Here is a 17103-nt window from a genome sequence, read left to right as displayed (position 1 = left end):
TGGTATAGAATATAGGTAATTTTTTTTTACCCCCCCATGGAGCAGTTTGTGAACTTTACAGGACATTCTGGTAATTGTACTGTTATACTGCATCCTCCACTTGGAACATTGAGCAACAGACTGTTTAGATAGTTCTCAATGAACTAAAGTAATATCTGTAGATTTAATCCAACATGTTGGGGCTAAGAAATGTGCTTTGAGACTGATCTGATAAATTCTGGAAATATCAAAACCAATTGGTGTACTAATGTAGTATATTGTTTTAAAGTTTTCTTGTACATGCTAACAATGTTCCATGCACTAGAGAGCAGCAAGACTCGAGCCCTACTAAAACAATTTGGATTTCATTAAGATGTACCTAATTAGCACAGATAGACCTTTGAGAGTGGATTTTATTTTTACATTTATCTGCTAAATGTTGCAGGTTTTGTGACTAATAATGCAGTCATGTGTTGTGGTTTGTCACCTGCACTCCATACGGTTATGTAGACCTTTCTCTTTCTGAAAAGTGGTGCTTGAAGTGATAACATGGATGACTCTGTGTGTTCTCACAATATGGATCAGTGGAATCACCAGCACTTACAGGATGCAACATTCTTGTTAATGTTTTATTGAACATGTGTCACATGCGTCAAGCAAACCAATGCTTTGGGGCCATACAGGGTCCCTTCCTCAGGGCGAGATAGTGACATCACTATGTCGGCCTGAGAAAGGGACCCTGTGTGGCCCCAAAACATTGGTTTGATTGACGCACATGAAGCTTCACATCCTGTCAGTGCTGGTGATTCTTTTCATCTTTATTAATAGTGCACTCTGACTTTTGAAAGATAATGGGAAAGCTTACATCTAGTAATATACTGTATAGCACAGTTGGAAAAAAAATCCATATAGTAATTGGTTCACCTGATGTATAAAAAATGATCATAAATGCCTGATAGACTGGCAAATACAAAATAAAATCATTTTCAGCATGGCAAATAAATGATTGTATAGATTGGTGAACAATAGAAGGTTGTGTCATCTATGTATTTTATCACATAGTGATCATTTGCATTTTTAGGCAGCATGGCTATTTTATCAATTGTCTGTCACTTCTTTGTTTAGTTCAGATGAGATAACGAATTTATGCCTGACCTATGAAAAAGACACAAATACACTGAATGATGCAGGTATAAAAAGTAGATACTGAATTTAAAACAGATAAGGCAAAGAATGTAACAGAGCACACCAGCTGGGAAAAGAAACAGACATAAGTATAAGTTTGGACTATTTCTGCTGACCTAACTGCTTCTTAAAAGTTTGTAAGCTGTAAATATTTTGCCTCCCATTGCGCCTTAGTGGAAGAATTGCTTTAATGATGCTGCAGTAATAAATCTTAGTTAAGACAGTAAAATATCACTGTTTGCTAGTTTATAAAGAAATATACATGCAACCATATGATGCAGTCAAGATTTTTGTGTTTGAAATCATTGGAGTGTATGTTTCCCATAAATGATCAGAGTTGATTCAATGCTGAGCTATAGTAACATTGTTTTAAAATGTATGAAACATCTGCACCTTATTTCTACAATTATTTTATTTTCAAAAGAAATACCAAACACAGCTGTAAAAGATTTTTATGAAGTTGCCTGCATAAAACAAGCATTAAAGAAAAGGAAATAATTAGAACATTTTGTTATTCAATAGTACGGTGAGAAGATGTTTTAATACCTTTTGACAACAAAACTGATCTTTGTATTTAAGGAGACTGAATCCTTGCTATCCATTATGCAGGAAGATTACCAAGATGCAGGAATAACTTAGGGGTCAGGGGATGGAACCATGGTGTGTGCATAGAGGTAGGGGTGGGGGGGTTGGATGGACGAGGCCATCAGAGAGGTGAATTTAAAAGCTCTTCTCTAACAGGGTACCATTATTTGGATTTTTTTTACATTGACAGGGTTGCTTCAGTGAGGCAAAGGGGTTGATTTACTAACCTTATAAACACACCACGAACATGTATACACCTCTGTAGTGTGTTCCCTCCCAGCATGATCTATGGGTGGAATCTAAACACTTTTGTAGTGTGTACACACCCAGCAGGTGTGTTGTGCAAAGCCCTGCCCTGAATTGCAAGGTGATGTTGTGTAAATTAGCTCTACATTGTGTTGCTTGCGTTGATGAATGCAGGAATGTAAATGCATGAGCTAACCATTTTTGTCTAAACTGTGAAGCAGCATTATATATGCATCATGTGCATGATTTTTCCATATATGGCATTAGTGGAAACATGCTTATAGAGACTTTTTGGTTGATAAATACGCTTTGCTGTGTAAAAATCACACGCACCTGGTGCATGCGTGTGTTTAGGTTAGTAAATCACCCCCAAAGAGTAATGATCAAGTGTAGTATCCCATTGCAAACAATCAGATTTTATCCTTCATCAGTTTCAAGCAGCAAGGACAATGAACCAGGATTGCTGTTTGGCTGTTGTCTCTTAAGTAGGGTATACATGCGTAGATTTTTGCATTAGAGTTCGTACGAAACATCCCATTAGAGCGTTCAATATTGCCATAAGAGGCTTGGCGATTGTCAGTCGAAATTTCATTTGATTTTTATTTAATTTCAGAATGACCAGAGTTTTCAGAAGGAAAACCACATTCACCATTAGAATTTTATCCGATCGAGAAAAAGTTTACAACTTGCTCCTTCAAATTTTTTCATCCAGTGCAGGCTCTCAGGTGGCCAGTGCAGGCTCTCAGGTGGTCAGTGCGGATTCTCAGATGGTCAGTGCGGCTCTCAGGTGGTCAGTGGGACTCTCAGGTGGTCAGTGCGGGCTCTCAGGGGGTCAGTGTGGGCTCTCAGGTGGTCAGTGCGGGCTCTCAGCGGTCAGTGCAGGCTCTCAGGTGGTCAGTGCGGGCTCTCAGGTGGTCAGTGCTGGCTGTCAGGTGGTCATTACAGACTTCAGGTGGTCAGTGGGGCTCTCAGGTGTCCAGTGGGGCTCAGAGGCCAGCTTGGAGTGGGAGTTCCACACACCCCTATGCTAAGCCGGTGGCTGTGGCCCGGTTGCTGACAGGCAATGCCACCAGACTGGTCCGCGGCCCGGGGGTTGGGGACCCCTGCTCTAGGATCTTATCACATACTAAACTGTTAAAAGATCACATATTGCAGTAAATTCATTAATATAATATTGTACAGCAAAGCAATAGATTAACGTAATCTATCCCTTCCCAACAACATATACTCATCTTTTCTTTGCTCCTCAGCCTCTCCATTGAGCTGCTACTTGTAATTAAAGCTACCCTGTGTAAGCTGAAGTTTTGCCTTACATATGACTTTGGTTTCTGCCCATGTGGCAATACTGGTAGTTGGCAATTGACCCACTGTGGCCCATATGATGTTACTTACATGCTTCTCCACATCAGGGTATCTTCTTCGCCCTCTGCAGCTGAATGGAATGAAAGGGGTGAAAAAGTTGAAATTGAGCTGCTAGGAAGGGGGGTTTAAGCCAACATATTGCTTTGCTCTACATGAATAAAGCACAGGTTTTCACTTTATCTTGCTTTGTCTGGTGAAACTAAGGGGGTTATTCACAAAGCTGCTGAAGGCAGCCAAGTGAATAACCCAGCCAAAGTGAACAGAGCCGAACGATGTTCGGCTATTCACATCAGCCCTGTAAGGCTGATTTCAGCCATGCATCGGCTAAAATCAGCCGTACATTGGCTGCCTTCGATCAGAGCCTCAGTGCAGAAGGAGTTCGACTACAACATCTGGATCGGTTGAGCCGAAGCTCCGGCAGCTCATAGGGGCCGAATGGCAGTGAGTGAATAGTTGAATCCTGCCGAGCGGCATTCGGCTCAGATATTCTGCTCGCTACCTCCAAAGTAGCGAGCAGAATAGAGAAAAATGGAAACAAATGGAAAAAAAAATGTTTACAAATAATTTAAATACATGTAAAAAAAGAAAACATTTTTAAAAGTTAAGAAAATAATTATAAAAACTTTAAAGAAAAGAAAAAAAGGAATTTTAGGAAGGACCCCATTTAAAAAAAAGCGTGGGGTTCCCCCATAAAGTCATACCAGGCCCTTTAGGTCTAGTAGGAATTTTAAGGAGGAACCCCACCCCCAAAAATGGTGGGAAAAAAGATGTAGGGGGTCCCCCTTAAAATTCCACCAGACTTTTTATCCGAGCACGGGCCTGGTAGGGCAGGAAAGGGGGGGACGAGCGAGCGCCCCCCTCCCCCGCCATACCAGTCCACATGCTCTCCGCCAATGGGAGGGTGCTTTTCCAGGGTCGCCCCTGGAAAAGCTCCTTCTCCACGTGCCGTTGGGGACAAGGGCCTCTTCCCCACAAGCCCAGATGTGCCCACCCTTGTGAATGAGTAAGGGTTAATTATACTCCTACCCATTCACTAAATCCTAGGGTCAATCACGATGCCCATCGCTGTCCACAACGACGACTCGACGAAATTAAAAACAGAATACAAAATGTATTTTAAAAAAAAATCAAATCCTGACGCACGCCAACCCATCTGCACGTGACAAACTCCCACCGCAGAATGGCACTTTGACGGATGCCGGCAAAATATAAACAAGTGGGCGGAGCTAGCGGTGACATCCACACTAGCTCTGCCCAACTGTTTACATTTGTCCGGCACCTGACAGGTCCTGGACAAATCCAAAGACACGGGTGGAGACATGTAATGACAGCCCAGTGTCCTCGAGGACGCTGGGCTGTCTTTAAAGGACAACAACTGTGCGGAGCCAGCCGTGACATTATGGCTGGCTCAGCCCAGCTGTTGTCTTTTGCAGGGAGAACGGTCGGCTTCGGACGACATTTCTCCCCGCTTCTGGTGTCACTACGGTTCAGCCAAGCCGAAGCATACAGTATGCGTTCGGCTTGGCTGAGCCGCTCGGATGATGTACGGGCTATTATGAATTGCCTTTTTGTGGCAAGATCCCAATCTGTACCACATTTGGTTGTCCACAGTAAATGTGTCAAATGAATAATATGTGTATCAGCATCAACAGTTTATAGTGTTTCTGGGCAAAGTAAAAATGAAAACTAACCACGTATGTATTACCTGAATAATGTTCATGAAAAAGAGAATCTAATCTTAAGATTCATATTAAGAAACTATATTTTTCCCCTGTTGTATTCATTATGAAATTCAGATGTTTATGGTCATTATGCTGCTTTTAAAGCAACATGCAAAACAATGCATGTTGGCTATTTCAAATTGAAATAGCCAATAACAGGCTGGCTATTGCACCCACCCACTGCTACTCTGGTTCAAAGCAGTCCTATAACCATACAATATAAAGGTCAATCCTAGAGTCCGATAATAAAAAAGTGACAATTAACATTTATGAAAAAAAAATGAAAAAACTGCATGGGGTTCCCCTTAGTAGTCCAACCAGACCCTTTTCCAGGCATGCATCCTGAGTGGCCAGGAAAAAGGAGGGCAGCGAGCATGTCCCCCTTCCTGTACCATACCAGGCCACATACCTTTTCTTCACTTCGGGTGCCCAAAAAGGAGGAGGGTTAATATGGGGTGGGGGGAAAATATGGTGGAATATGGAAGTCCTCCCAGACTATATCAGTACCCTTTACCCATTCCCACAAAGAGTTAAAAGCAAATAAACCCAAACAAGAAATTAAAAAGTAATTTAATTGAAATAGAACACAAAACTTACTTACTTGCTTGCTTTTAAATTACATTTTATTAATTCCCCCAGAAGTAATTTCACATCAATCATGGCATTCAGCGATGTAATCTATGTCAGTCACAGCATCCAATGATCAATCGTGATGACATGTCGCCTGCTGGTGTGTACACACCAGGAAACTAATCAGATAGGGGTCCTGCTGATGTATGTAAGCCAAGCTAAATGTAAAAGAAAATGATTAATTCCATAGCCTAATATGTGCTTCCAGTGTACACTGTCACTGAGACAGTCCATGAAAATCATACTGTTCCGTAACACTATGCACAACTTTAAGGAATTCTTTAACCATTTATGCTTGGAGAATGGCATGAGCTCTGTTCGCAAGTGTGAATGAGTCTTAACATTAGCAGGGTTATTCAAAAAGGGTGAAGAGTTTGGAGAAGGCAGGAGAAGTGAACAATCTAGGACAACATAGCTGAACTGGAAAGTGAGCTGAATTGGAGAATGTTTCCAAATAAGCTATGTTGTTTTAGATTGTTCACTTCCCCCGTCTTCTCCAAACTCGTCACCCTTTTGTGAATAACCCTGTAGTTTTTTTTTAAAACTAGATGATCACAGATGCTACCTTGCTTCCTCAATTCCACAAAGTATGCATGGATGTATGCTGTAGAAGCTGATATTACAGTGCCCGCACACTTGCCTCCTGCGCTGGGCTTAAGGTTCTTTTATTTTCTTTTGATTATCCAGACTGCAACACAAATAACAGAGGAATCTTTTTTTTCATTCTTTCAGTAGGTACTTAGCAACTTGACCATAATTGGCCAGTCTGCACCCAGCATTCATGGTATGAAAATCAATGGCAGTTACATTATCCGAGACACATGCTCTGTCATATGGGATGTGCTGAACAACATGGTTATGAAAAAAATCCCACAAAGGAAGAGTGGTCAAATATTGCCCATCTTTGCTGGGAAAACTGCAATTTCTCTAGTTGTATAGGAAACACATATACTGTACGTATAATCGAGCCAACAGCCATGGTTTTAACAAAAAAAAAATTAATTTTTTGTTACTGGCAATCATGGATGCAAACTATTGCTTCCATTACATTGACATGGGGGCATATGGGAGAATCTCAGAAAGAATTTTTGGGCACTATTTCTCTGGCCAGATGCTGTGGTAAGTTGATCTTGACCTGCCTGCAAACTCTCCACTACCAGGAACAAGCAGTCCTGCTCTACCATTTGTGTTTGTTGGGTATGAGGCATGTGGCCTGGGTGGGCACCTGATAAAGTAAATTCTAATTGTGGCTTGGATTTACAGAATTACAGAATAAGGGTTTCAATTATAGACTTACCAGAGCACAGAGAGTCATGGAGTGTGTGTTTAGCCTCCTTTCCAATAACTGCCATTTTCTGCACACACTATCACTCCACATCAACTTGAACATGCAGAATGCAATCAATGTGGTTAAGACAGCATGTGCCCTGCAAATTTTGTTCGCCAGCATGATGGCTTTCCCTTTTGGAGACTACCTAAGCCAAACCAAGGGCACACAGAGCTGGAAGCTGCAGCAGCACACATGCTGCAAATATAAGGGATCACTTTGCATCCGTTTCCAGGAAAGCTCCCTTGGCAACTTGAAGCTGTTGAATAATTTTACATAATAACGGAAATCTGCATACTTGTTCTGATTGTAATTAAAGCTTCTTTTCTGTTGTTGTTTTGTGAAATACAATTATTTAAAGCAATCCAATAGTTTTATGTCTGTTTTACTTTCAACAGTTTTTCTTGTTACAAAAGAAACTTTAAACAGCTTTTCTTTCTGATTTTAGCATTCTCATCTTCTCATTGGACAATATGGATTTCAATTGCACTTCAGATTCACGCACATCTGTTGTAAATGGTTCATATTCTTTTTCAGAACACCACAATACTAGCCGCATCAATTAATTTGGGCATTCTAATGCAGTTGTTTCCAGCATGCAACATAATTAGGGTCATTCTCAGATTGGGATATGGTTTTTACCATACAAAACCCTACCGGTACTATCCCTGCTTTTTCACAGGGCTTGAGGGCTATGATGGTCCAAAACAATTTAATTTATGGATCCGTCACATAATAACAATTGTATTCAAGTACAGCAATTTTGCATCTTACCTGCTTGAAGAATTTTTCACCCCAACACTGGAATTTCTTAAACAATTCTCAAACTCCTTCAACATGGATGCTCAACACAAAGCAATAGTCCTGATAAAATATAGTAAAGACACAGTGTGGCACTCATCGTTGTTATTTCCAGTGGGAGACACAGACCTGTGCATGTAAGGAGATTATCTCCATGCAATGCTGGTGGATCTTTGTGCTCATTGAAACTGACCACTCTAGTAAAACTGTCCATAGAAAACATCAAGGGGGTTCACGGCATACAAGGGGGTTTGCCGGCACCTGTCAGAATACTATCAGAGCGGGCAGGTCATTGGCTGCTGGTTCTGATAGATCAAATATTTTCCAGCCGGCTCCTTCAATCAGCTGATCGAGGAATGCCAGCTGAAAGGAAGCCGACAGCCCCACACGAATTTCGTTCAGTACATTAAAAACTGTCCGATATTCGACCAGTGTATGAGCACCTTTATACAAGCAAATTGCATTATAGGGTTTGTCAGCTTTCCCAAATTAGCTCCAACACATACTGATAAAATGACTGCTGGGAGTCTATCCTATAATAGTGAGGGGGCTCTGGCTTTTCCATTCCTTCAGATTACTGGCTTTTTAGGGACCCACCTGAGGGCAAGGGTTATGGAGTGCATTATGGGCTCGAGTATGAGATTTTGGCTATACATTTTTAGTTGTGAAACCGTAAGATTAGCCTCAAACCCAAGGTGGCTTGGAACCCAAACCTCATCCCTATTAGAATATTTGTTTACCAGTTTGGTAATATGGTATTGATGCTTTTTTTCTTTTTCAAAAAACTTTGGCATTTGCACATACAGTATGCAAAATTGTACCATCTGTAATAAAAAATTTTATATACACATCTATAAAGGAAACACATTTTAGAAACACAATATCATGCTGCATGGTAAGGCACTAGACATGTTTGGCTAGTTAACTATATACAATACAACAAGACTCGATCTGGAGCACAATGAAAGAAGTTGTTAAAAGTAAGGCATATAAGGCAGGAAGGCTGTCTGTTGACTCCCAATTATCACATATTCTTTCACCACACAGTATGTTCCTGACAATCATTTTCAATATTACATGCAGGAATGTCTGTGCAGTATGCCTCACACAGGCATCCCAGGAGACGGGTTCTCCTAGCAAAAGCGTGGAAATGTTTGTTAATTGGCTATGACAGTGATGAATGTTACATGATATATCATCATAATAGGTCTTGTTTCTCTTTCAATCAGACATCTCCCACATTATAAATCTGCATTAGAAGAAATGTTTTAAAAATACTAAACATCTTTGTGATTAATAAGTCATATTAACTCATTCACTGTTTCATTTTTCTTTGCATTTCATCCCTCTTGTGACTCATTTATAATGGAAACACGACATAACAATAGTAATTTTTAATTGGGCAACAAGCTTTTAAACCATGACAGATCATTTAAATTTTAAAAGCACACATATCAGGATATTTTAAAGGGATTCTATGCCCCAGAACCAAGTAATTACTGTTCCATTATAGGCAACTGGACATTTCCTTCTCTAGGATTACCAAAGAGAAGGCACCACAATATTCCCCCTTGGTTTTAAACATCTGTTCTGATAATCTCATAAAATGTGCATGTGTATCTTAATGTTAATAAAATCTATATAACATCCGGCAGTTTATGAAAATATATAATGTGTGCATAGATACTAGGGATGCACCGATACCGTTTTTTTTGGTATCGAGTACAAGTACTGGTATTTTTTTTTCAGTACTCGCCGATACCGAATATCGATACTTGAAGTCCCATTAAGGACGCTGGGCGGCGTGTAATGACTCGCCTCCAGGCTTACTGGTTAATCAGGAAGCATTGAGGTAGCTGTCTGTTTGGCTGTCAGGTCCCCTCTGCTGTCAATCAGCAGAGGGGACCTTAGGTTCTCCATCAGGTCCCCTCTGCTGTCAATCAGCAGAGGGGACCTGAAGTTCTCCATCAGGTCCCCTCTAGTGATTGACAGCAGCAGAGGGTGGGTGCAATAGCTAGTTTGCTATTGCAAAGTGAAATAGCCAATAGGAATCTAGCTATGCATTCCTATGGTGATTTTTTCTTTATTTTTTTTATTCTGACGGCAGCAGAACCGCCCGGCCAATAGAAAACAGTTGGGCAGAGCTAGCTGTCACTGCTAGCTCCGCCAAATCGTTTTCTATTTTATTTTTTCTACTTTTTTAACTGTTTTTTTATTCTGCTCGGTACCACAAAGGTACGAAGCAGAATAGCTGAGCCGAATGCCGCTTCAGCTATTCACTCACTGCTTTTCGGCATCTATGAGAATAAGCCTAACAGCAGCGAGTTGCCTACCGAAGGTTCAGCTTAGCCGATACAAATGTTGGATCGGCTGAGTCGAACTAATTCTGCACTTCGGGTCGGCCGAACATGCTGAGCATGTTTGGCCAACCCGAAGCCACAAGAAGCAAGCCAATGTATGGCTGATTTCAGTCGATATACGGCTGGAATTAGCCGTACAAGCCTGAAGTGAATAGCCAAACAGCGTTCGGCTCACTTCACTTCGGGTCGTTTATTCACTCGGCTGTAATATACCTAATCTAAGTAAATTTCTTTTAATATTATTCTATTTGTTAGTTGTTTGAATTATTGCACTACACCCACAAATTTGAAAGGTAAATCACAACAATTTTTTACAAACAAATAAATGTAACAAGGAGTTTATCCCATTGTTCCATGAATAGCCTATTTGCCTTAAGTAAATAAACCCCATTATAAAAAAATCACCAGACTATATGATCTACTTTAAATGTGTTTGTTATATTATATCATGTTAGTTTGTTTGTTGAAACATAGGGACAGTTTTTAACCACTATAATCCTTTATTTTTTATGTTTTGGTAATGAAGTGTTATTTTATCCACTTGGAACAACTACTTTTTTGTTCCGCTTAATAAACAAGAAAGTAAAAGCATGTGATAAACTTTGTAAATTGACTTGTACATACAAATATTGCAAATATCCATAATGTGATTGCATTTGATAAACACATATAAGTAAAATAAAGCACATTATGCACAGCAAAAATTGCTGCATGTGTTAAGCTTTAGAGCTTTAGTGAATTGCCCTTATAGATATTCTACCTGTCATAGCCAGTGATCACTTGCAGTACATATGCAAAGAGATTGCCAGCAAAAAAAACATGCCAACATGTTTTTCTTCAACTTAAGTGCACCAAAAAATTGTTGCATATTTACCATTTGATATGCACAATGGTTTGTGAACCAGGAATTGTAGGTAAGTGGAACATAGCTCATTCTTATCGATCTACAATGGACTTATATGGAGCTAGCATCCAGCATTGGGTAGATTAAGACATTAAATAAAGTCCTATGAGTGGAATGACTTACAGACCTTGACCGAGGACAAAACATGGAGATAACTGCAGCTTGCAGACTTCATTTATGTCTTCTGTTGTCTTGAAATATATTGTATGTTTTCTCTAATTTTGTGCATTGAATTACAGGTTTGTGTTTGTAATAAAAACCTTGCATGGATCTTCCCACTCCCTTACTATTAAGTATGCCCCCACACAGATCCCTCTGCTGCATACGGTAGTGTTTATAATTTCTTGGGCTGGGCAGCTGGGCTGCAGTGCGCAGGAGCAACTATAGTTTCTACTGAGGTTATTGAGGGACCTGAGTTAACTGCCATAGCCAGTGGGTGACAGAGGGGGTGATTTACTAACCTAAACACGCACGCACCAGGTGTGTGTGATTTTCACACAGCAAAACGTATTTATCAACCAAAAAGTCTCTAAAAGCATATTTCCACTAATGCCATATATGGAAAAATCATGCACATGATGCATATATAATGCTGCTTTACAGTTTAGACAAAAATGGTTAGCTCATGCATTTACATTCCTGCATTCATCAACGCAAGCAACATACCATAGAGCTAATTTACACCACATTACCTTGCAATTCATTGCAGGGCTTTGCACAACACACCTGCTGGGAGTGTACACACTACAAAGGTGTTTAGATTCCACCCATAGATCATGCTGGGAGGGAACACACTACAGAGGTGTATACACGTTCGTGGTGTGTTTAAAAGGTTAGTAAATCAACTCCAGAGAGTCAGGCTGCAACAGAGGTCTGAGAGGGGTCATGCTAGATAGGATAGGAGTGGGGAAACCCATATACATTTTTTTAACTAAAGGTATATTTTAAAACAAATCCTTCATCTTAAACCAGTTATACCTACTAATGAAAACAACATTGTTTATAATGTGCCACACTCTCACCAAAGAATTTACAATTTGTGAAGTGCTCCTTACCTGGTATTCATAGTTCCATTTTGCTGCTGTACGAGCCCACTCTCTTTGTCAGGCTTAGGTAAGACCAGCACTGATTGATCTTAGGAAAGTCAATATTTGAATATGTAAACATAAGCTTGATCTTAGAAATAACTGCCCATTTTTGTTTTTGTTCTGTTTTGCAACAATAGGATAAATGTAAACCAGGCAAATGCAGCTGCCAGTGAATGATAATGGAATCTGTATGTGAAAAAACAGAACTTTCCCTGAAAACAAATCTGCCAGCAATGCCTCTCCATATGGCTAAAACTGTGTTCATGCATAGTTCCAGCAATAATAAAATTAGCTGTCATTAAAAAAAAATAAACACAAAAAGAATCAGCGTGCCCTTTCCCAGAACTAACAAGCTGGGCATGCAGTCTGGTATCCTCACGGCAAGGATGCAGTGAGCATGCAGTGCCCCTGCTATGGTGATGCATGCACCTTCAGAAATCAGGGACCCCTCCCAAAGCACTGGTGTCTGATGCTGATGGACACCAGGCCCAGGAAGAGGTGCTGACAATAGGGATAAAGTAGGTGGTCTCCCACACTATCCTCAACAAATTTTAGGCCCCCTCAAACCAATAAACAGTTCACCATGCATGCAGCTAAATTGACTACAAATATGTTATAACTGAAGTCTTCTTTTAGCTAATATTTACCCTTCAGGGTTTAGCAATATCAGAAGGTTGTCCCATGGTGCCCATCCAGCATCAGCAGTTAAGTTGAATGAGGAGCTGGGCATGTCCCCATTTCTCATTGTTTAAATTCCAGGAAAAATCTTGGGAAGGAGTCCCCTATGACATCACATCACATATTTGGATTAATACCACTGCAGACTGGTATCTACACAGCACAGCTCCCATGCTATGGGGATTCCAGCCCTCATGCCTTGTGTCTAGGGCTAATTAGTTCTTGGGGGGCATTTTTTCTTTGGAAATTTGTAAAAAAAATATTATATTTAAACATTTACAATGGAAGTGCTGAACCAGTATTAAGACACAGGTTCAGCACACCCTATAGACAATTATTGCATTTTTTAGTAAACAAGTTGAAAGAATGTCAGGTGAATGTATAGGGAAATATTCACCTTTTTGTTGCAAAGGGTGAATTTTACAGTAAAGACTTTTCCATATGTAATTTTTACTGGGCAAATTTAACCAATTTAACGAATTTGGCTTGATATTGAGACTAAGGGGTCTATTCACAAAGCTGCCGAAGGATCTAGCCATAGCTTCGGCTGATCCTTCGGCTAGCTTCGGCACCATGACCCCTTTGGTTCAGTAGAACCGAAGAGCTGCTGTACAGGCTATTCACTATAGCCCGTGCAGCTCCAGAAGTTGGCCGAGTGGCTCAGTCGAGCCGAAGGCATATGCTTCGGCTCAACTGAGATGAGTTGAAAGACGAGGCTGGACGAAGGGCCGGCCATTGGCCGGCCGACAGCCAGCTACTGACACCTGGGCTGTGCCAGCATTTATCTCACGGCTGGCTTCAGCCACTTGCATGCAGGGACAGATCAGCATCCCCTGGTTACACGGTACGCTGATCTGTCAGTACACTGAGAACCCGGCGGAGCCGCCGTGAGTTCTCAGTGTGCAATGACAGTTCAACGTCCCCTGGTTACCTAGTGACCAGGGGAAGCTGAACTGTCATAAGAGCTTAGCGGAGCCAGCAGTGATATCAAACCAGGGACGCTGATCTGTCATTATGATAAGAGCTTAGCGGAGCCAGCTTTGATATCACCGCCGGCTCCGACAAGCTCTCATTGTAATGACCGCTGGTCCCGTCCAATAGAAAACAGTTGGGCAGAGCTAGCTGTCACTCCTAGCCGCGCCCAATCGTTTTCTACTTTTTTTTACAGTTTTTCTATTTTGCTCGGTACCACGGAAGTACCGTACAGAATAGCTGAGCCGAATGCTGCTCGGTGGCATTCGGCTATTCACTCACTGCTGTTTGGCCTCTATGAGAATAGGCCGAACAGCAGCGAGTAGCCTGCCGGAGGTTCTGCTCAGCCCATCCAGATGTTGGATCAGCTGAGTCGAACTCCTTCTGCACTTCGGCATGTTCGGCCGACCTGAACCCAGCCGCAGCAAGCCGATGTGCGGCTGAAATGAGCCGTACAAGCCTGAAGTGAATAGCCGAACAGCGGGTCGGTTTTCAACACAGCTGCGCTCGGCAGCTTGTGAATAACCCCATAAATGCTCACCAGAGAATTTTGTGCAAATTTTCTGCAAATTACCCACAGTATGAATGATACATAGTACCCTATACATTGTTTATTGTGGTGAGAGGAGTATTTATAAGTACCAATCCATTACAAAAAAATTGTTATGTTAGCAATAATGAATTAAAATAAGTTGCCAATGTAAATTTATCAAATATTTATTTTGTATTTCAAGTGTGCTACATTAAAAGTAATTATGTACCTGGAGTGTTAGCCATCACTTTTGGTTAATAACTTTATGTTAGGTTTAACCTAGTCATAGTCAGTCTTTCAAGTTCCTCTTGCAATCATATGATAAATATTTTATTACATCAAATTATCATTTATGGACAGTCTTCCCAGATCATAGTTTTGGAAGTTTATTTGAACCACTGTATTGCACTTACTGAGAAATCTCAAACCCACTATCATATAAACCACCTCTCCAATCAGCATTTAGACCTGGGCAATCTCATTGGTTATTTTATACAGAAGTGAAGTGCAGTATACAACCCCACTGCTGTGCTGTATTTGTCACACTTCCAGCACAGTAAGAACATTTTTACCACGACAGGGAGCATGTAACAAATTATCCAAAGCGGAACTTCAGCCTGTATCTAACAGGGCTACTGTTCTTCTTCGGTGGTGGCTTTATGGTTTTGGGTTTCGCAGGTACAGGTGAAGTCTTTTTCTTTTCAGGTACTGTTACAGTAAAGGACAGTTCAGGAGGCTCTATGTGCTTAATTCTGGGGAGGAAGTGTGTCGATATATGTTGAGGTTTCACTCTTGGGCTGGAACCTTTTTTGGCTTTGCCTCGTTTATTAAGAGCCACGTACCACCTTCTCCCTGTTTTTTCAGTTCTGTAAGTAGCAGAGGCATAGGTGTTATAGCTGTTTTCCTGATACCTTTCCATAAATTTGCAGTCATCTGTAAATTTAGGCTGTAAGAAAAAAAACCCGATAACATAATTAGTATAAATATACCAGGAAAGGCGAGTGCATAAACCAAAGTTGTCCTAGTTGACTGCATTAAGGAAAAATAAAGTATTGGAACATATGTTTATTTTGCAGTGACTTTCTTCCAGCTTATCCTGGAGCACTTCCTACAGTTTATTTTTAATACACATATATGTATGAAGTGCTGTAGGACCCTCAATTTATGTCAGTCTCCCTGTATACTTCCTTGGGTGATATTTCATAAATTCTCTGATGCTGTTCATATTTAAAAAAAACCCAAGCTGTCCTACAACTTTAAACTATATTGATTTTGAGTCAGTTTTATTGAAATTGTTGCTGTATTGTATATAGACTTACAGGGTGATTAAAGAGAGTTATGTATTTGACTTATTCAACCTCCCTGCTTAACAACTGCTGATCAGATAACAGCTAAACAGGGAGTGCATTATTTTCCATTATTTGGCAGTCTATGTGGGGCTGATTTACTAAAGGAGTTCAGGTTGTTTATGTAGCTAAGTCGATACTCACTTAGGTTTGTGATTGTGAATAAAGTGAAGCTGTGATCAATCCACCAATTATGTACAGGCAAAGGAGCTCTGTTTTCTAAGAATTATTGGGTATTTCAAGTGAGCACGGAACCAAGTGAAACATTTTCCTTCATTAAATCAGTCACCCACGTATGTAAAAGTACACACAAGTACAAAAATTGAGACATTTTCCTCAAGCCTCTTTTAAACATTCTGTAATTTATGCTCATTAACTAGAAAACCACTTTTATTTCTTATTAAAACCCCTTGAATATCTGCAACAAAGGATCAATATAACCTTTGCTAAAATATGACAAAGCAATATGTTAAAACCACAATAATACTTGAACTCTTACACTGCAAGGGATTGAACAACACTTGTACCTCTTCATACCACACTGTCGTATTGTCTTGTTGGACAGTTTTATTTATTCTTACATAGAATTTTTTTACAGAAAGTCTTTAAAGGTAAAAACCTCCCTTCTCCCTTCCTTTCCCTTCTCCCTTCCTTTAACATAAATCTCACTAAGCATAAGTAATATAAAACTAAAGAAAGGACAGAATGAACTATATACATTTACAATTATGCAGTGCTAATTCACCAGGCATTCACACCAGCTTTAAACTGTTTTTATTGGAAATAGTGTGGCTTATGCATCCTCTGAAGTGTAAGAGGATACTTTGTCTAATTTGTGATCATTAAAAGAGAAAATATAGTGTGCTTTCCAGACTCATCTGTATCATGTTGCCTCTTTGTGCATTCTGTGGCATTAGGCCAGAAGACATCTGCCTTACCGATTTTTAACAATGATAATGTTTGCAAGCGATGACCTTCAGGCACTTCATTATAGCCCTTAGTTAAATAATGAAATAATTTAATACCTCCAAATTACTTCAAAGACTTGAACATTTATTTATCAGTAATTACAAGGAAGCCACTGTACACTTTGGTTGATTGCTTCATTTTATCAAAGCTACATTTTTTTTGCATGTGAAGCACATTAAGGGTCATTACTGATTTGAGGGAAACACATTTTTTTATTGCAGATTCCATTCTTGCCAAGATAATTGTATTTTAAGAAGTTCTCGGTTTTTACATATGCTACAAGATAATTTTGCGAAATGTATATTGATTGCATTATAGGTGTTCTCAACTTTAAACTAAAAATAGGTCCCTGTTGTAGAACTCTCTCAGTAGCAATACAGAGATGTTCTGCTTTCTCCCCTTCTCCTTATACAGGTGA

At 40.2% G+C, this 17103-nt stretch overlaps 1 protein-coding gene across 1 annotated transcript in view; it reads right to left on the bottom strand.

Annotated features, from left to right (window-relative positions):
* Positions 1-14581: 14581 nt before the first annotated feature.
* The window catches only part of FGF5 (fibroblast growth factor 5), a 42068-nt gene continuing 39546 nt past the window's right edge, over positions 14582-17103 (bottom strand). The window contains exon 4 of the mRNA XM_018558999.1: positions 14582-15316. Within this exon, the coding sequence (XP_018414501.1) occupies positions 14966-15316 (351 nt within the window). The 3' untranslated portion in view covers positions 14582-14965. The remainder of the gene's footprint in view (positions 15317-17103) is intronic.

This window comes from Nanorana parkeri, unplaced genomic scaffold (genome assembly GCF_000935625.1).
Source record: "Nanorana parkeri isolate BGI_ZX_2015 unplaced genomic scaffold, ASM93562v1 scaffold374, whole genome shotgun sequence".
Classification (NCBI taxonomy): Eukaryota; Metazoa; Chordata; class Amphibia; order Anura; family Dicroglossidae; genus Nanorana; species Nanorana parkeri.
This window is presented reverse-complemented; position numbering and strand designations above follow the sequence as displayed.